General features: G+C 36.2%; 1 protein-coding gene and 1 long non-coding RNA gene across 2 annotated transcripts in view; one reads left to right on the top strand and one right to left on the bottom strand.

Moving 5' to 3' along the window:
• The window catches only part of astn2 (astrotactin 2), a 574,772-nt gene that overhangs the window by 98,800 nt on the left and 453,472 nt on the right, over positions 1–22,500 (top strand). Inside the window, exon 2 of the mRNA XM_073951693.1 lies at positions 7,425–7,612. Within this exon, the coding sequence (XP_073807794.1) occupies positions 7,425–7,612 (188 nt within the window). The remainder of the gene's footprint in view (positions 1–7,424; positions 7,613–22,500) is intronic.
• LOC141385693 (uncharacterized) lies at positions 12,124–12,742 on the bottom strand. The gene is made up of 3 exons (XR_012406556.1): positions 12,689–12,742; positions 12,356–12,398; positions 12,124–12,257 (listed from the first exon to the last, which is right to left on the bottom strand). It is a non-coding gene; the product is annotated as an uncharacterized lncRNA (long non-coding RNA).

Below are 22,500 nucleotides of genomic sequence, written 5' to 3'. Positions count from 1 at the left end.
GTGGATAATGCACCATAAGATAAACCTACTATTATTTATCGCAAAACTTTATAGAAATCGTCTTTATGTGTGTATTTAGAGACATTTTGTCTTGAAAATATGAACTATTTTTGGCCACCTCTCCCTTATAAAATGGACATCCAGCTTCAATTTTCAATAATTAGTTATGTCAAATTGTCATTTGTGTTTATTCTACTAGGTTACTAAACCATGTAATTGTCAACTTTTTTTATCGTCATCACTGTTAACGTCAACTCTGCTATCGTCAATTTCATTATCGACAACTCCATTGGCATCAACTTCGTTATCATTAACTCCGTTATAGTCAACTTCATTATAGTCATCTCCCTTATTGTCAACTCTTTTGTGATTTACTTTAGTTATCGTCTACTCTGTTATTATCAACTCTGTTATCGTCAACTCTTTTGTAAATAACTCCATTACTATCAAATCCGTTATAGTCAACTTCATTATAGCGACCGTCCATTATCATCAACTTTGTTATCGTCAACTCCATTATAGTTACCTTTGTTATCGTCAACTCTGTAATCGTCAACTTTGTTATCTTCAACTCTTTTGTGATCAACTCTGCTATCATCAACTCCGTTATCATCAACTCCGTTATCGTCAAATCCATTATCGTCAACTTCATTATCATCAACTGTTATTATCGCTCTGTTATCGGCAACTCTGTTACTGTCAACTGTGTAATAGTCAACTATGTCATTGTCATCTCCGTTATAGTTACCTTTGTTATTGTCAAATCTGTAATCGTCAACTTGTTCTCTTAACTCTTTTGTGATCAACTCTTTTATTGTCATCTCTGTTATCATCAACTTCGTAATGGTCAACTTCGGATTCGTCAATTTCATTATCATCAACTATTATCATCAACTCTATTATCGTCAACTCTGTTACTGCTAACTATGTCAGTCAACTCTTTTATCGTCAACTTCGTTATCGTCAACTTCGTTATCATCAACTTCGTTATCGTCAACTCCGTTATCGTCTACTCTTTTATTGTCATCTCTGTTATCGTCAACTGTTTTGTGATGAACTCTGTAATCGTCAACTCCATTATGCCAAATCTGTTGTAGTGAAATGCATTATAGTCACCTCTGTTATCATCAACTCAGTTATCGTCGACTCAGTTATCGTCAACTCAGTTATCGACGACTCTGTTATTGTCAACTCAGTTATTGTCAACTCTGTTATCGTCAACTCAGTTATCGTCGACTCAGTTATCGTCAACTCTGTTATTATCAACTCAGTTATCGTCGACTCTGTTATCGTCAACTCATTTATCGTCGACTCTGTTATCGTCAACTCATTTATCGTCGACTCTGTTATCATCAACTCAGTTATCGTCGACTCTGTTATCGTCAACTGTGTTATCATCAACTCTGTTATTATCAACTATGTTATTGTCAACTCTGTTATCATCAACCCTGTTATCGTCAACTCTGTTTTCATTCAATTTGTTATCGTCAACTTAGTTATCATCAACTCCATTTCATTACTTGTGTTATCGTCAACTGCGTTATCTTCAACTCCATTATGGTCAACTGTGTTATCGTCAACTTCATTATCATCAACTGTGTTATCATCAACCGTTACCATCTGTTGTGGTCAACTATTAATTTCAACTATGTTGTGGTCAACTCTAGTATTGTCAATTATTTTGTGGTCAACTCTATTATGGCCAGCTCGGTTATTTCTTCATCAATCTTCAATCATCTATCATCTATTCTGTTATTGTCAAATCTGTAACAGATCAGTGAAAGTGAATCCTTGAGCAATAACGTCTTGCTCTGGATATTTTGACATCAGGTACTTCCGAATGTTCTGAAGGTCTCGTTCTCAGTGTATTCTAGCTATTCGCAGCTCTTGCAGGATCAATTCCCTGCTTCTCGTTACTGGCGAAACACTTCTGCAGCTCCTTTGAAAATATCAAGCTTATTGCTCCCGAGGTCAAACCACAAACCCGAGTCGATGGAAAAGCCGCCCCACAGATCTGCTCCCTCTCTGGCCACATTTGATGAGCGCTGGACTCTTTCATTCACAGCACACAGGCTTTTCAGTTCCTCCCCAAATAACAGCAGCTCTCGCTGGTGCGTTCAGAGGTGAACAATCACTCGCCGGAGATTTCTGATGACTGGAGTCACTCGAGCAGATCTCTGATAATGATTTGGTTTCGTGAATGATTGAAAATCAATCCAGCGCTGCTTATGAGCCGTGTTTTATTCTCATTTCTACCAGACTGACTGATTTAAGAGCCCATTTGTTGACTGAGGATGGAGTGTGAGAGTCACGCTCAATAATTAAACTACTGCTGGATTTCATTCACTAGCTCTCATATAGAGTTTTAGAAAATGATTGTATTTTAAGCATGCCTATGCTGCTCCTTTATCTGCTGCCTAAAAACACATGCTGGGATAGTTGGTGGTTCATTCCGCTGTGGCGACCCATGATAAAACTAAGCCAAAGGAAAATGAATGAATGAATTCTGCTAATTTGACTGCAATAAATCAGCCATGAAACTCTTTTTGCAAAAACAGGCAGTTATACTACTACTACTACTACTACTACTGTAACCATGTAGTCATATTTAAAGTGTTTATTTTTAGATTTACCTTTTGCCAGATACCAAAACTAAACAAACAATCTCTAAAAAATGTACTGTAGGTCTCACTACATTGCGTGCTATTCACAAAAATAAATAAATAAATAAATTAAAAATAAATAAATAAATAAATAAATAAATAATAATAATAATAATAATAATAATAATAATAATAATAATAATAGTAATAATAATAATAATTGTAATAATAATAATAATAATAATAATAATAATAATAAATAATAATAACAATTCCACACCAATTGGTGACTGAGATAATGGTATAAATACTTGCCACTATTCGCATTTGGCACATGGCAAGTGCTCATTTTAAGCCGTGCCTACAGGAATATCGATTTACTACTTACATGTTATCTGGACAACTTCAGTATCCACTGCTAAGTAGTATAAGGCATTATAGGGAGGTCAAGAGCACTCTGAAGCAGGTCTTCATTCAGGATGTCTCTGAACATTGCTGCATTCATCTTTCCCTCTATCCTGACTAGTCTTCCAGTTCCTAATGAAAAACATCCCCACAGCATGATGCTGCCACCACCATGCTTCACTGTAGGAATGGTAGTAGCCTCTGCCTGCTTTTCTCCAGACGTAACGCCTGGCATTCACTCCAGAGAGTTCATTTTTACTCTCATCAGAGCAGTGTCACGAAATGGGGAATGATCACAAAATGCAAAAATCCAAGTGCAGCAATTTATTATAAAAAAGACTAAGGTTTCCAAAAGACAAAAGTTTCCAAACTTGAACAGAACTAAAGCAGGATGCAAATCTAGTGATGATAAAAAAAAAAAAAATTTTATACTATGAAATAATGCACAAATACATAAATAAACTAAAAATATCCAGAGACTGATATAAAATAATAATTCTATGTTATTTCAAATCGCTGCTATGGCAATACTGGTCACTCTCCATTAATTAATGCCCTAAAATAAAAATAAAAAAGTAAAAAATTATAATAATTAAACAAAAATATAAAATGATATTAAAATAATTTTAAAATAAAAAATGTAATTAATTTTTTTAAACTAATAAAAATGAGAGAACTTGAATATAAACAAGTATCAAATTTATTTTTAACATTAAAAAATCATTTTATTAATTAAAAAAAAAAAAAAAATATATATATATATATATATATATATATATATATATATATATATATATATATATATATATATATATATATATATATATATATATACACATACATACATACATACATACATATATATATTATTATTATTTCATCATCCAAACAAGAGAACAGGCAAAAATCCAAAAACGAGTAAATACAAAAACAGGGTAGGAGTGCTAAAGAGTGCTAATGAAAACAAACACAAAACAGGAATCCAAGAATTATCAATATACAAAAACTAGATGACCAGACAAACATACCAAACGTGAGGAGCTAACAAAATCCTAAGGCAACTAAAACAGAGAACAAGAGGGTTTATAAAGACAGGACTAAATTAACAAACATGAAACAGCTGTAACATAACACAATCAGTGATACAATGGATTATGGGAAATGAAGTGAAACTACAAAACAAACAAGTGCCCTCAAGTGTCCAAACTGGGGCACTGCAAAGGTGTGACAAGCAGAGAGTTTAGTTTCTGATGGTCTGAGAGTCCTTCAGGTGCCTTTTGGCAAACTCCAGGTGGGGAGTGTCTTCCGTCTGGCCACTCTACCATACAGGCCTGATTGGTGGATTGCTGCACAGATGGTTGTCCTTCTGTAAGGTTCTCCCCTATAAACAGAAGAACGCTGGAGCGCAGATAGAGTGACCATCGGGTTATTGATCACCTCCCTGACTAAGGCCCTTCTCCCCCGATCACTCGGCTTAAATGGCCGGCCAGCTCTAGGAAGAGTCCTGGTGGCTCAAACATCTTCTTCTTACGGATGATGGAGGCCGCTGTGCTCACTGGAACTTTCAGAGCAGCAGAAATGTTTCTGTAACCTTCCCCAGTCTTGTCTTGTTCCTCGAGACAATCCTGTCTCAGAGGTCTGATGACAATTCCTCTGCCTTCATGCTTGGTTTGTGCTTTGACATGCACTGTCAACCCTGGGAGCTCATATAGACAGGTGTACGCCTTTTCAAATCATGTCCAGTCAGCTGAATTGACCACAGGTGAACTCCAATGAAGCTGCTGAAACATCTCAAGAATGATCAGTGGAGACAGAATATAGCTGAGCTCAATTTAGAGCTTCACGCCAAAGCTATGAATACTGATGTACATCTGATTTTTCAGCTTTTTTATTTTTAATAAATTTGCAACCATTTCAAAAACTCTTTTTTCACATTGTCATTATGGGGGATTGTGTGTAGAATGTTGAGGAAATAAATTAATTCATTTTGGAAAAAGGCTGTAACATAAAAAGTGTGGAAAAAGTGAAGCGCTATCAATACTTCCCGTATGCACTGTAAATGAGTGTAGTGCATCAAAAATGCAGCTATATAATAGTGAAAGTCACCAATATAAAATTTGACTGTATTTTTTTCTGTGCTTCTGAATCTTGACACATTTTGGTTGCTCTTTGCTTTCGTGATATGCAGAAGTCATATTTTTAATGGTGCGAGGGCGTGTAAATGATGACAAAATGTTCGCTCTGTGTGAACCAAAGCTCTCCAACTGTATTTTGTTTGAATGAGCATTTAAAGTCAGCACTTTTGTCAGTAACTTTAAGACTTAAATGAGCGAATAAACACTTAAAGCTTGTCGGATGTCAGAAAGTTGTTCTCCTGTGTGAAGTCGGAGTCTCTGTTTCAAGCACATCTGACAATGTCACCTTTGGTTTAAAGGCGTCAAGAAGGGAAATCAAACGAGTGCTGGGGTAAAGAGAAGCTCGTTTACCTGCCGTTTGATGCTCTGAGGAAACTGTTTGAAGTTGAGAAAATAAATGCAGTGGTCTGGAAGTTTTAATCCCTCTGCATTTGATGTCAGAGTTTGATAGCAGAGCCTAAGGGCACAAGAGGAGGTTCAGGAGGAGTCAGAGCACTCAAATCCACCCAGAACATTCACGAGGGTTGGGCTCGTATTAACACACACACAAACACAGACATAGACTCACATACACAAGGCAGATTGATTGATTAATTGATTGACTGACTGAATGACTGACTGACTGACTGACTGACTGACTGACTGACTGACTGACTGACTGACTGACTGACTGACTGACTGATTGGTTGGTGGGTTGGTTGGTGGGAGGATGGATGGATAGAAAGATTGATAGATATATAGATGGATGGATGGATTGATTGATTGATTGATTGTTTGTTTAATTGATTGATTGATTGATTGATTGATTGATTGATTGATCGATTGATTGATCGGTTGATTGATTGATTGGTTGGTGGTTGGAAGGATTGGTTGGTTGAGGAATGGATTGATTGATTGATTGATTGATTGATTGATTGATTGATTGATTGATTGATTGATTGATTGATTGATTGATTGATTGGTTGGTGGGAAGATGGATGGATGAATGAATTGATTGGGGGATGGATGGATGGATGGATGGATGGATGGATGGATGGATGGATGGATGGATGGATGGATGGATGGATGGATTGATTGCTTGGTTAGTGGTTGGATGGGTTGGTTAGTTGGAGGGGTGGATGGATGGATGGATTGGTTGATTAATTAGTTGATTGGTTTGTTAATTGGTTGGCTGGTTGGTTGTTTGATGGGAGGATGGATGGATGGATGGATGGATGGATGGATGGATTGTTTGGGGGATGGATAGATGGGTTGATTTATTGGTTGGTTGGTGGATGAATGGATTGGTCGGTTGGGGGATGAATAGATGGATGGATGGATGGATGGATGGATGGATGGATGGATTGGTTGGTTGGTTAGTGGTTGGATGGGTTGGTTAGTTGGGGGGGAGTGGGTGGATGGATGGATGGATTGGTTGATTAATTCGTTGATTGGTTTGTTAATTGGTTGGCTGGTTGGTTGGTTGATGGGAGGATGGATGGATGGATGGATGAATTGTTTGGGGGATGGATAGATGGGTTGATTTATTGGTTGGTTGGTGGATGAATGGATTGGCTGGTTGGGGGATGGATAGATGGATGGATGGATGGATTAATGGATGGATCGATTGGTTGGTGGTAGGTTGGATGGATTTTTTTGTTGTGGGATGGATGGATGGATAGGTGATTGATTGATTGACTGACTGACTGACTGACTGATTGATTGATTGATTGATTGATTGATTGATTGATTGATTGATTGATTGATTGATTGATTGATTGATTGATTGATTGATTGATTGATGGATGGATGGATGGATGGATGGATGGATGGATGGATAGATTGATTGATTTGTTGATTGGTTAACTCTTTTTTGGTTGGTGGGAACATAGATGGATAGATTGGTTGGTTAGAGCATTGATGAATGGATGAGTGGATAGATAGATAAATAGATAGATGAATGGATGGATGGAGTAATAAATGGATGGATAGATGGATGGGTTGATTAATTGATTGATAGATAGATAGATAGATAGATAGATAGATAGATAGATAGATTGATTGATTGATTGATTGATTGATTGGTTGATTGGTGGTTGAATGGATTGGTTGATTGGGGCATTGATTGATTGATTGATTGATTGATTGATTGATTGATTGATTGATTGATTGGTTGATTGATTGATTGGTTGATTGATTGATTTATTTTCTTTCCTTTGTAAATGCTCTACGTGTCACATGCAACAACGCCTGTCATTTCCTCCAGCTGACCCATGTTTGTGTGTTTCCTCTGTGTCTGCAGAGATGTCAGGAACTGGAGCGGATATCTCTCAAGTGCACTGGAAGCAGCAGTGGTTGGAGAATGGGACGCTGTACTTCCACGTGTCCATGAGCAGCTCAGAGCAGCTGACACAGGTCACGCAGCCTACGGTTCGAGAGCCACCTCGAGTCCTGCACGAACACATGCACCTGCTGCACATCTCCGTCATGGTGAGTCCTGCAGCCGGCTTTCACTTTTGCTTGGGTTTGACACACAGGTATTATGTACAAATAACGTAGTTATTATATACAGACTTTTGTACTTACATTGTTATCACAAGTATTTTGAACTAGAGAAATAAGACAATTTGAACCAGTGAGACAGAGTGTGTGCTGTGTGTGTTCATGCTAATAATGTCACACACTATTGATTTCCATTTTGGTTTTCTAGAAAAAAAGGGAAACAGTAGCAAGACTTTAATATGCTGTGTGTTTTATTCAGTTTTCTCTGCATGGCTTTCAGTTTTATTCATAATCAGATAATGCATATAATTCATAATCATATTCATCAACATGATTGCTACAGTGTCATTAAAATACGGCTTTGTTTGTTGTGAATAAACGCCCTCTAGTGGATTAAATTACATGCTGTGCCTTATATGTTGATGTTGGTGTAGTTGTGTACGTCTTTTCTTTCTTATTGTGACTAAAAGCTGAATCCGGAGATTGGTTCTGGAGCATAGAAACTCATAAGGCAGGGCTTGATATAGTTTGTTAAGATCCCCGCCTCCATGCCAGTAAACACCAATCAAAGAAGAGATGTTGTAGTGGGGGGATATGAATACATTAAAGATTGTGAGAATACATGCATTTAATTAAAATCATCGTGTGGAATTGTATATTATTTATAATATGCACATTAATAAGTTGATCAATCAGTCAACAGAGAGAAAAGAGTGGAATGTATAAAGAAAAAAAAATGAATGCGAAAGGACAGAAATAACTATAGCAAATGTTGATAACTGAGGATTATTAAGGACCAGAACTGCATATGAAGTGATTGCTTAAACAAATAAAATAAAATAAAATAAAATAAAATAAAATTAAATTAAATTAAATTAAATTAAATTAAATTAAATTAAATTAAAAAAATACAAAAAAAAAATTAAATTAAATTAAATTAAACAAAAAAATAATAATAAAATAAAATAAAATAGATCTGATCTGCTGATTTTTTAAAATATTTTTCTCCCAAACTAAATAATGGGAATAATGTTTATCATATTGTTTTACATTTAGATTATAAGGTTTACCTATTCCATCATATCAATAAACAAATAGTTCAACTAGAATAGAATAGAATAGAATAGAATAGAATAGAATAGAATAGAATAGAAAAGAACATTCTTTCATCTTCACAATTGTAAAATGTGTGCCAATATGTACAATTTTGTTGGAAATTATTTGTGAATAGGCATTTGAATCGTAAACTTTTTTATTTAAAGGTTTCAATAAATAGTGCGCTTTGCCTATTTTCCATCCAAGCTAACAGAAAGCACACTCAGTTTGACTCTGAGGCAAAACTAATATCAGAGTGCATAAATATTAAATGGGTCAATCCCATGTTAACCTTCCGGGAGAGTCCAGAAAAGTAGCTCGATATTCATAATCCAAGCTTTCATCAGAGGAGGGTTCATACATTCTCAGAGAGAGTGTCTCTGTGGCTGATCCTGCTTTGGCTTGGATCTGTTTTATTATTATTATTATTTTATTCACAAAAAAAAAAAAAAAAAAAAAACAGCCCAAAAGTTCCTAAAATTTAAATTGTTGTTTATTGAACTGAAAAGCAATTTCACAGTTGCAACCATGCTGCTGGTCTGAATATGAATGCAGGTATTCTGAAATGTACAGCACTCCTACTCATGTGATGCTCATTTTCCACTATATGCAAATCAAAACGAGTAACAAATAAAAGTAAAACTGCTGTTAAAACACTATCAGTTATGAGCTGGCATGCAGTTCAGACCTGACTATTATGGGTATAGGAGCACCTGAGCAGAGGAAAATAAACGATTAAATATGTAAAAGATGCCAAATGGCCCATTTCCACTGAGGGGTAGAGTAGGGTACGGGTTGGCTTTAGTGAAGCATTCATTCATTCATTCATTTTCTTGTCAGCTTAGTCCCTTAATTAATCCGGGGTCGCCACCGCAGAATGAACCACCAACTTATCCAGCAAGTTTTTACGCAGTGGATGCTCTTCCAGCTGCAACCCATGTCTGGGAAACATCCACACACACATTCACACACACACTCATACACTAGGGACAATTTAGCCTACCCAATTCACCTGTACCGCATGTCTTTGGACTGTGGGGGAAACCGGAACACCCGGAGGAAACCCACACGAAGGCAGGGAGAACATTCAAACTCCACACAGAAACGCCAACTTAGCCGAGGTTCGAACCAGCGACCTTCTTGCTGTGAGGCGACAGCACTACCTACTCACTGCCTCGCCCTTTAGTAAAACAAACAAATCAAAAGCCACACATGTTCCCATCTCACTCTACTGGTTTTCAGGTATCAATAAATGGATGAGTGAGATGACTATTTGTTGCTGTTTAACACAAAATGCACTCTATCCATTTCTAACTCTTAGAGCTGAATTAATCTCAAAGCACAATTAATCGAAAAAAGATCCCAATCTCGATTCGACCCCCTAGATGATCCTAATCCAGCATTTCTACGATTCTGCCAATCATATTGTCAAGTTCAGTAGAGAAGAAAAGGCGGCCGCACAGGTCTTCACATTGTTTTACATACCTTGTTCAGCAACGTGGACACCAATGGTCTTGAAATGCTGCTGAAAGAGTCACATACCGCATTAATAAGGTATAATTAACCCAAAAACGACATTTCTGTCTTCATGTAATGATTTATTCGCGACCGCTATGTAACACGTGACGTGAGCTGCTGACTTTCAGCTGCTACCACAGAGAGGGTGGGGGCACGCGCCTGTGAATGAAGTCTACTTTAGTGAACAGAACCTGCATAAGACTGTGAATAACAGGTAATAAAGTTGTAAATAACATTGAGTTTGTGAAACAGAGTGATCGTTTGAGAGCCGCGCGGGATGTATAAACCACACTGAGCAGTGAAAATGAAACCGAAAGCATGCACAACATTTAAATAATCATATGGGATTATAGAGTTTTGATTAGGCTACAACAAGCATTTGATATGCTTTTTTCTTTCTTAGCGAACACAAAGTGTTGTGCATGAGAATAAACAGTAGACCTATATATATATATATATATATATATATATATATATATATATATATATATATATATATATATATATATATATATATATATATATTTATATATATAATTTTTTTTAAACTGTTTGAGAAATAACAATAATAATAGACCACTCATAATAACCTTTATTTTACATCTACAGAATAGTGAGAAAAAAAATCCTGATCCTTATTTTAAGCAAAAAAATAAAAAATAAAAAATTGTGCAGCTCTACTATTTCTCCTCATCCACCAACACTGTACAGTTTCCAGTGTTTATATGAACAGATAAACCCACCACACACCGAAATAAAGAGTGATAGAGCCAGTTCAATAGATAGGAATCCATTACTGATAAGGCTGATGAAGGGATATTGGCCCGGACTCCAGGGTTACACCCTGCTCTTTAAAAGAAGTGTCAGTGGATTTTTAATGACCACAGAGGGTCGGGACCTCAATTTGGCATCTAAAGGACAGATCCTGAACAAATCTTCTTTACCTGAACTCGCTACTACAAGTATGCACCTAGTTTTGCTTCACAAATGATAAAAAAGTCCCTTTCCAGACCCTTCACTCTCTCTGTTCCTCTGTGGTGGAAGGAGCTGCCAAACTATAACATTTAGGAAGCAGATGAAGAGGATTATTTTCCAAAGACAACATTCTTAAACTAACATAATGGAACAATTTATGCAAAGACATTTTAGAAAATCTTGAGAAACAGCAACAAACACACTGCATTAAACATGGACATGTCAACTACACAGCAAAATATGGGGACCCAAAACAACTCTATGGGTGTTAATTTCAACACTTTGAAAGTGTCTCATGGGGTCCACTCAAAACATTGTTAAATCAACACTTTCAAAAGGGTTGGCACATTGACACCGAAGTAAGGGTTAATTTTAACTCTGGGCAGAGTTAAAAAATGTAACTATATTTAACACCGCCTGGTGTAATATATTGTTATTTTATTCAACTCTCTTGAGTGTAAATATGGTAAAAAGGTCAAATAGACTGTAAATTACAAAAGAAAAAACATTTTATTTGAAAACATTCACCACTTCAACAATTCATTCAGTTTTTTTAAATGCAACAATGCCAAATATGCTTTAAATGTTTTATTAGTACAGACAGTATCAACAAAATATGTATGACCAGTGCTCAAAAAGGCTGTTTCAGTCCTTTGGTCCAAACTTGATGTGTTATCAGAGCAATTTGAAAGTTCAATATAGCGTCACTCATAGTTTACTTCTGAACGCATAGTTTTCTTCTGAAATTACATTTTAAACAACTTGGCGTGCAAATCTTTCACTTCGGGTGTTTCCTTGGTCCTCCATATCAAACACAGCAGTTTAAATGAAGGTATAAATGCTGTAAACTTGTGTGAAAACAAACTGGAGCTAGGAAATCTCATTAAGCATGTCCTGTGAATGAAGCGCTTCCCAGCCACAGGATGACCTTTTTATCCATGACGATGTACAGTAGTAGCTGCTGATCGCTCGTCTGGTGGTTCCTGATGCACAAATATACTGTAGGGTGATGCTCATCTAAGAACTCTTCAAGACTCCAGCATGACTAAGAAAAATGTTTAAAAAACAAATTGCAATTAAATTCTATGATATATTTAAAAGAACATTTAAAGTAAATAAAACATTCAAGAAATCTAAACTCACCTTTTGAAAATCTTCATGATGATCCACAACTTGACTCTCCCAGCTGGATGAGGTGACAGGATATGGAAAAGTAGAAAAAACACATACATCACTGTTGGATCTCCAAAAACAATTAGGTTAACCACTATGACTAGGCAGGCAGGCAGCTGTCTGTCCAGAATCCTGAATTTAACACAACACTTGGAGCAAAATTTAGAGGATCTTAAAATCTTTTATATCATTTAGTGATGCTGACTTCCCCAAAATATTGGCCATGGTGTAAAAAATATTCATAAACTTCATAAACAACAGTTTTCTGTAAGCGTGTGCGTGCGTGCGTGCATGTTTCTTTACCTGATTCAACTTGTTAGACCCTTTCAGGTCCAGTATTGACGCCACCTTTCCTGGAGTCTAGCAGATGTTTCTGGTCCAAATATAATCTAAAATATTAGGATAAGCAGAAGAGGAAAAGTGCAAAGCAAAGAGCAAAACATTATTTAAGTAACAGTTCACCCACAATACAAAACTTATCACCTTCATGTCATTTGTTAATCTCTAATGCTCTAATACCCTCTCAGCTTATGTTGAACAAATACAGAACTTTATCCAACATACCTTCATTATTATCACCACATATGACCAAGAAGGTGTGCTTGAAAAAACAACAACAAAAAATTAGTATCTAACACATATGCATAACCTTCAGATAAAAAGGAGAGATGAACATCACAAAGTATGCCTCACACTTTTTCAGATATCTTTTGATTCAGATGTTGATTATTGATAATAAATCTACAAATCAAACCTGTATCATCATTAGGCAGCTCAAATATGAATCAGTTGATTAATTTTACAGACAGGTGGCTGTTTACAACGCACTAAATTGTCTTTAATAAAAAGGAAATGTTGTGTACAGTACATGCTAAGTTTAGCCTATAGTTTTAAGCACAATATCATGCGGGAGAAAAAGCTTGACTAAGATGTTCCTGACTACATAAATAGCCTAACTTACTAACGTCAGACATCCCGAGTTGGAAAAAGTAATTTTCGGGGGATACAGAGTTGATTTGCGGGAGGTAGCGGGAGAGATGAGAACCTGAAGAGCAATGGGATGAGTTGCGCGCGACGTACCTAAAGAGCGGTGGGGGTGACTTGCGCGCGACGTACCTGAAGAGCTGGGAGGGATGCGGTGGAGAGGGCTGTGCAAAGTGTTTAATGACCGGGCGGGAGACGCGCGATTTCCGGGAGATTATCATTCATTTGCGGGCATCTAAGTTACTTGGGCATCTGGGAGTCTCTGTGCATTTGCGGGATAACGTTAACGTTAGTCCCGCAACTTCCGGGAGACTTCGGTAACCTTAAATGTCTGAGAAAGTGCAAACGCGGTCATTTAAAGACATTAATGTTAACATTCCGACTTTAATGGTTGTCAACGCTTAATATATTTCAAGCGTAGGTTATCACGCGAGTCTATGAACTAACGGTATATGGACGGCCACGAATGAACCAGTTTAAAAGGGCCGCGGTGTTTAAAATAACCAAATTAACGTACACGAATTAAAAACAATCATATGTTTTAGTCAGGAAGCCTTTTACAAGTAAGCATATGTTCATTTACTCACCAGATATGTTTTAGAAACTCTCCAGAGCTTATGGAAACCGTCCTGTGTTGCCGTTAGCATCCGGGCAGAGTAGGCTAGGCTGCTCCGGGGATTCCCTCGCTAGTTTGCTTCGAATTAAAGGAGAAGTGTCGATTTTATTTTACAGATGGGTAACAACGCACAAAATGGCATTAAGCGTGACAGAAATGTGTTGAACATGTACATTTGATGTTTTTATGCACTATGTATGCGTGAGCATATATAAAAACATTCTTGAAAAGAAGTGAGTAATGCAGTTAAGCTAGATACACAAACGACCATGAATGAACAGCAGAAGATTAAAATTGTCACTCCATTCTAAAGTTATTAACTTAACAATATGTTTACAACTGTATTTCCTTAAAGAAAGTCAGTAAAATACCTAAATTTAGGTAGTTTGACTCACCAGTTGCTGTTCTAAACCTCAGATGGAAAATGGCGTCTGGAAAATTCTTCAGTGACTGGGGCTGCATGAATTCCCGGATGTTGGAAATAACACCACCAAGTGTTGAAAAGATAACTCCTTGATTTCGCACTGAATAAAATCAATTCTAACTCTTATTATATTCATTTATCAAAATCTAACTCTTTAACGTCAACACTTTACTCTGAAATGCTTCAACACCGAGAATTTAACTCAGATGAATTTGCTGTGTACTTTACCTACTAAAAATAGCAATATTATAAGAAATTGAATGCTTTTTCATAGTATCAAGGCTGTTTGTCAGGGATGCACCCAGGGCCGGAGCAAGCTGAACTGCCGCTCTAGGCAGAGGACGATCATGCCGCCCTCAACCCCAATGTGAAAACAAAAGTGACCGTTAATGAAAATGTAGTGAGGTGTCGCGGACCTCTTTTCCGGCGCACTATGCACGGATATTAACTGAGGACGCGCGGGTGCTGAGGGATGGAGAAAGGTGTCGTGGACACTGCGCTCTTTATTCTGCCACCCTATGCACAGATATAACTGAGGACGCGCGGATGTCGCGGACCTCAGTTCTGCCGCCCGACACGCGGGTGCTAATGGAGGTGTCGCTGACGCCGGCCACTCTATTCTGTCGTTTATGCGCAAATATATCTGAGGACGCGAGTGGTGAGGGAGGTGTCGGGGACATAACTGAGGATGCGCGTGGTAAGGGAGGTGTCGCGGAAGCCGCCCACTCTATACTGCCGCCCTAGACGGCCGCCTAGGTCACCTCTATGGACGCGCCGGCCCTGGATGCACCGATATTAAATTTTTTTAAAACCAGATCATTTTTAGACTATATAAGCATTCAAGTTCATCAGACAAAGCATTTTTGAATAAAGCCAAATGACAAAATGCAATGAATAACTATATCAGTGTGAATAGCTATAAAAAAAAATAAAAAAATAACTTTCTGACAATGTATTCTGACCAAATATAGTGTTATGACAACTATAGTCTGATAGATAAATATAAAAATAAGTAAATAAATGAATGAATGAATGAATGAATGAATGAATGAATAAATAGGTAAATAAATAAATAAATAGATAAATAAATAAATAAATAAATAAATAAATAAATAAATAAACAAGTGACTAAATAAATAAGTAAATGATTAAATAAATAAATGAATGAATGAATGAATGAATGAATGATTGATTTAAAAAAATAAATAAAGTTATTATATAAACAAACAAACAAACAAACAAACAAACAAACAAACAAACAAACAAACAAACAAACAAACAAACAAACAAACACATACATACATACATACATACATACATACATTCATTCATTTCTTGTCGGCTTAGTCTCTTTATTAACCCAAGGTCACCACAGGGGAATGAACCGCCAACTTATCCAGCATGTTTTTATGCAACGGATGCCCTTCCAGCCACAACCCACCCCTGGGAAACATCCACACATAAATACATAAATAATTAAAATAAATAAATAAATAAAATGAATGAATAAATAATAAAAAATAAATAAATCCATACATACATACACAAGTAAATAAATTAATTAATTAATTAATAAGTAAATAAATAAATAAATAAATGAACAAACGAACGAACAAACAAATGAACATCTGGTTTGACTATTATGATCATTATTGATCATGTGCTTTTTAATACAGTTATAATAAAGCAACTAGAACTAGAACCGCATCAATATAATTTAAATCATTTCCATATACATAAACCATTCACTGTTGCCCTATGGCTGAGATCTTGATTATGTTCAGCCAAAATATCTGCGTGAGTGTCTTGAGCTTATTAGGGCTGACAGCGTTTGGACTACACATCTGTAAGGACACAGAACAGTGTTTTTCTGGCTGTCAGTGCGGAAGAGCAGAAAATGATGTTTATTATTTTGCCGAGTGGAAACTGCAGTTTGCTTCTGATGCAATAAAGCTGCTGCTACGGATATTGAGCTGCTTGTCTTTATTTCTCTCCGGGCTGCTGTCTGTGGATGTTGTTTAGAGAGCACTGTAAAAATAAATAAATAAATAAAAAATGAGAGTATTTCCCCGGCTACTCATTGCTAACTCTGTCACAATGATTTTTCAACTAGTTGTAGAACTTTTTACAAATGAATGACGACTGTGAGCAGAAGCTGAAACTTGTGGCGATAGTAGAACTTGATTGCAAACAATGTCCCAGACTTAGCTTAACTATTTTTATTTATTTATTTATTTATTTATTTATTTATTTATTTATTTATTTATTTATTTATTTATTTATTTTAGCATATAATACATTTTAACCAGTTGTATAGATTACTGCACTGGTTTGGGAAAATATGTATAATTCCGCAAGTTGCACTAAATGAGAAACACGAACCATAATTTGATGAAAAATGTATTTAAAATGTTTGTTTAATGATATAGATATTAAGAGATACAGTAATTATATGCATGTATGGTCATTTTACATCGCTGTCTATCTAATTGTGATAATTATGGATGGATTGGTGGATTGATTGGTTAGTTAACAGATTAATTGGTTATTTGGTTGATTGGTTGGTTGGTGGATAGAGGGATGGATGAATGGATTGATTGATTGATTGATTGATTGATTGATTGATTGATGGATTGATTGATTGATTGATTGGATGATTGATTGATTAGGATAATGATTATTTGCTTGGCTAGATGATTGGTTAACAGGTTAATTGGTTGGTAGATGGATGGATGGATTGATTGGTTAATTGGTTGGTTTGTAGATTGATTGATTGATTGATTGATTGATTGATTGATTGATTGATTAGTTGGATGGGTGGATGGGTGGATTGGTTGGTTAATTGGTTGGTTTGTTTGTGGATTGATTGATTGATTGATTGATTGATTGATTGATTGATTGATTGATTGATTGATTGATTGATTGATTGATTGATTGATTGATTGATTGATTGATTGATTGATTGATTGATTGATTGATTGGTTTATTGCTTGGTTAATTGCTTGACTGGTGGGTAGATAGATAGATAGATAGATAGATAGATAGATAGATAGATAGATAGATAGATAGATAGATAGATAGATAGATAGATAGATAGATAGATAGATAGATAGATAGATAGATAGATAGATAGATAGATAGATAGATAGATAGATACCATCTGTAGCTTCTAGTCAGAACTCTCCATTGAGAATGTTTCTTTAAGTAAAAGTTATTGCAGCAGTGAGTTTCCAGCATGTCATCCATTGCAGTAGCTGCTGTAGACATTGAACGGCAATAGAGTTCAACAGTGAGGTGCAAAACAAGTCCCAGAACATCTATAAGCATCTGCTATAAGACACATCATCTGTGTTTGCCTGAAGACATGACACACACACACACACACACACACGCATGCACGCACGCACGCACACACACACACACACACACACACACACCTTCACATTTATCCTCACTCTGCCTCCAGAGTCACAGGCTGTGACACTTGCGGCTGAGAGACTGATATCATTCAGATGTGGGAGAACAGAATGAGAACGGCTAAAAATGAGCAGCCGCATTGAGAGCAGTGTGTTGTGCTCTTCATATGAAACACGGTGTGCTGTTTGTGTCCGTGTGCGTGAGCGTCCAGAGGCGCCTGGCATTTTCAATGAGCATCATTAACTGTAATTCCGTCAAGGCAGTGACAGATTGAAGGCGGTGAGCGCTGCACTTCTGTTCACGCTCACTTGTTTGTTACCTCAGGTTTGATCCCCCGTTCTGAAGATGAGAGATGACTGGAGTTCAGGATTTACACTGCGGTTTACGCAGCACAGCACAGAAGTATTTATCAAAACTGATGGTCAGTAAGTGTGTACCGCTAGCAATGCTGACACACGCGGATTTCATAGGGGAGTTTTGTTGTTGTTTAATGTGCAATCACTGTTTTGATTTGCCTTTAAATTATTAAGAACAACAACACTATAAAGAAACAAAAGGAATATTTACAAATAAATAAATAAATAAATAAATAAATAAATAAATAAATAAATAAATAAATAAATAAATAAATGTATTTTATTTATTTATTTATTTATTTATTTATTTATTTATTTATTTATTTATATTAATAATAATTTGATCCACATGATCATTTTAGAAATCATTTTAATATGTAGATTTTTTTCCAGAAGAAAATGTTAAAATTATTATCATCATTTATTTTTCATTAGTGTTGTTGTTTGATATGCAACCACTGTTTTGATTTGCTTTCTAGATTAACAAACATCAATAAAAAATAATTAAACAACAACAATAACACAAGATATAATAAAATGTAACATTCATTTATTTCCCATCGGCTCAGAGATGGCCGCAGTGGAATAAACCGCCAACGATTCTAGCATTTGTTTTATACAGCAGATGACCTTCCAGCTGCAACCTAGAAAATAAAATCTAACAAAAAAATTATAATATAATTTATTTATATAATATTTATTCATTTATTTATTTATTTATTTATTTATTTATTTATTTATTTATTTTTATTTTTATTTTTATTTTTATTTTTATTTATTTATTTATTTATTTATTTATTTATTTATTTATTTATTTATTTATTTATGTATTTATTTATTTATTTATTGTATTTGTTTTGTAAATATGCTATGTAAAAATGTATTAATTTATTAATTTTATTTTGGCTTAGTTTCTGATTTATTAAAATTAATTAAACAACAACAACACAAGATATAATAATATCTAACATTCATTTATTTTCCTTCGGCTTAGTCTCTATCTCAGGGGTGGCAGCAGTGGAATGAACCGCCAACTGTTCCAGAAATTGTTTTTTGCAGTAGATGACCTTCCAACTGCAACCCAGAAAATAAGAAATAACAAAAAAAAAAATTATTGATTGATTTATGTATTTATTTATGTTTTTATTTATGTATTTATTTGTATTTATTTATTTATTTATATTTTTATTTTTATTTTTATTTTTATTTTTGTTTTGTAAATATGCCATGTAAAAATTTATTAATTTATTATTTTATTTTGGCTTAGTTTCTGATTTATCAGAGGTCGTCATAGCGGACAGAACCACCATGTTGAAAAATAGCAACATTATTATATAATCAATTATAAATGTTTCCTTTGCCTCACAGCAAGAAAGTCGCCTGTTCGAGCCTCGGCTGAGTCAGTTGGCATTTCTGTGTGGAGTTTGCATGTTCTCACCGTGTTGACATGGGTTTCCCCACAAGTCCAAAAACATGCACTAGGTGAATTGGGTAATCTAAATTGTCTGTAGTGTATGAGTGTGAATGAGTGTGTATTGATGTTTCCCAGCGATGGGTTGCAGCTGGAAGGTCATCCGCTGTATAAAACATATGCTGGATCAGTTGATGGTTCATTCCGCTGTGGCGGCCCGGAGTTAATAAAGGAGAAAGAAAATAAACGAATACAATATTTCTAATTAACAAATGTTTTTCTATTCTTTGTGTGATGTGACCTTGGCATTACACAGCTCGTTTTCAGCGAAGGTAACGTTCCAGCAGAACATTGACCCTCAGCTTGAAATTCATTGCAAACAAACGCTGGAGTGCTTCTGAAGTGCCAGATTTATATCCCATTGAATATCAATGAAGAGATCAGAAAACAGCAGTTGGCCGACGGTGCCCTTCAAATTGCAGAGAATTGAAGCGGTTTGCGAAAGAGTGGACCAAAACTGCCAGTGGAGAGGCTTACAAATGCCATCTGTGACTGTGGAAAACACTCCACTACAGTTTATTTTCCAAAGCCTGTGCTACTGTGCGTTAACACAGATAGTCAATATTTCCCTGGCAATTTTAAAGCTGAAGACCTTCAGGCTTTTGCTTTGGTAACAAAACATACAATAACATTGCAACAAATAAGCAAACAGCACTATCATTCTGATGCTGCAGTATAGCACTATGGGCTTTTTAATAAATAATAAATCAGTATAATGAAATAAACTAGAACAGTAGATCATAGACAAACTAAAGCTTGTCTGAAACAGTTTGAAACAGATAGAGGTCAGCATGTTTCTAGTATGGACCGACTTGTTTCTTGCTAGGCGTTTGAAAGGGTGTTATAAGTGGTTGCTAAGGTGTTGCTAGGTTGCTAATGTGTTCTGAGTGTTTGCTAAGGTGTTGTTAGGCGATAACTAAGGTGTTCTAGTTGGTTGCTAAGGTGTTGCTAGGCTTTATTCAGGGTGTTCTAAGTGGTTGATAAGGTGTTGCCTGGTGGTTGCTAAGGTGTTCTGAGTGGTTGCTAGGCATTTGATAGGGGGTTTTGAGTGGTTGCTAAGGTGTTGTTAGGTGGTTGCTAGGGTGTTCAGAATGTTTGCAAAGGCGTTGCTAGGCGGTTGCTAAGGTGTTGTTTGGCGGTTGTGTGAGCGTTCTGAGTGGTTGCTAAGGCGTTGCAAGGCAGATGCTAAGATGTTCTGAGTGGTTGCTAAGGTGTTGCTAGAGTCTTCTGAGTTATTACTTAGGCGTTGCTAGGTGGTTGCTAGGGTGTTCTAGTTGGTTGCTAAGACATTGCTAGGTGGTTTCTAAGGTGTTCTCAGGGGTTGCTAGAGTGTTCTATGTGGTTGCTAAGGTGTTTCTAGGCAGTTACTAGGGTGTTCTAGGTGTTTACTAGGGTGTTGCTAGGTGGTTGCTAAGATGTTCTGAGTGTTTGCTAAGGTGTTGTTAGGCAGTTGCTAAGGTGTTCTAAGTAGTTGCAAAGGTGTTGCTTGGTGGTTGTTAGGGTGTCCTGAGTGGTTGTTAAGGCGTTAATAGGTTGTTGCTAGGGTGGCCTGATTGGTTAACTGATAAGTTGTTGTTAAGCGGTTGCTAAGATGTTCTGAGTGGTTTCTAGGCAGTTGCTAACATAAATTAGCATGGTTCTTGGATGAATTAGCATGTTGCTAGCATGTTTTTATTATAAACTAGCAAATTGTTAGCATGAATTTAGTATGAATTAGCATTTAGCTAGTATGTTCATAGTATACATTAGCATGTTGCTAGTATGATTATAGGATGAATTAGCATGGTGCTAGTATGATTAGTAAGTTTGCTAATAGGTATGTCGTTAGTATGTCCAATGTAAAGTCAATGGCAGATTTATTTATTTATTTTTTTTTACAATAGTCTATGGGACAGTTGCTAGGGTGCTGTTAGTGGTTGCTAGAGTGCGGCTAGTAAGTTGAAAGGTCATCAGTGATTGGTAGTCTGAGGTAAATGAGCCCAAACTGAAGTCTGTATGACAGTCTGGAGCAAAGTTATGAGGTCACAAAGTTTGGTCCAATGTTAAGTCAATGAGACTTTTCCAAATTTTCTGGTCAAATTGAAGAGTCTATCATAATCTCCACATCTTCTGCTCAAATAAAACTCAAAGATCTCTTTTCCCAGTATATTTCCATGCGCTACGGTCATCCACTCGACTATTAAAGGTAACGGTGCTTGCAGGGTCTCATAAATTGGCCTTTATTAGCTGCTCACCGGAGTAACAAATGTCTGCGTGCGATTCGCTCTGTTCTACACAGAAATCAATAAAGCATATGAAAGCTGAAGTCTCTCAGTCTTTCATGACCGCCCTTTAGCCCGAACGCATCATAAAACCAGCCGATCAAAGAAAAGCTAGAGCAGGTTTGTAGTGTTTTTACGCAGCGCTTTTAGCGAGTGCCTTGCTCATAACGCTGGAGCCGCTGTCATAGAGACAATGACCACGATGAGAAATGAATATGAAACATTTACACAACGCTGAGGAGATCACATTAAAATGCAGATCAAAGCTCTGCCAGAACTGTGATTTACTTTCATTTATTCACAGTATTAAAAAAAGAGCAGCATGTAAAACATCTAAAGCTGAAGGAGAGCTTGAAGTTGAGCACAAGAGCTGAATAATACAAAAGCCAAACTCATTAGACTGTATTAGAGTTATCATTACTGGCCCATTTATCGCTTTTTTATTGTCGTTTTGTTGTGCTTTTTATTGCTTTTGTCTTGTGACGCCTGTTTCTAAGACCACAAGACTCAAGGAGACTTTATTTTATTCTGCAATAAATCTATTACAGTGTTTTTGTCCATGACCAAAGCACTTGATTATTAGGGA

The sequence above is a fragment of the Danio rerio genome, chromosome 5, assembly GCF_049306965.1.
Source record: "Danio rerio strain Tuebingen ecotype United States chromosome 5, GRCz12tu, whole genome shotgun sequence".
In the NCBI taxonomy this organism is placed as follows: Eukaryota; Metazoa; Chordata; class Actinopteri; order Cypriniformes; family Danionidae; genus Danio; species Danio rerio.
Note: the sequence above shows the minus strand (reverse complement) of the source record. Positions and strands in the feature narration are given on the sequence as shown.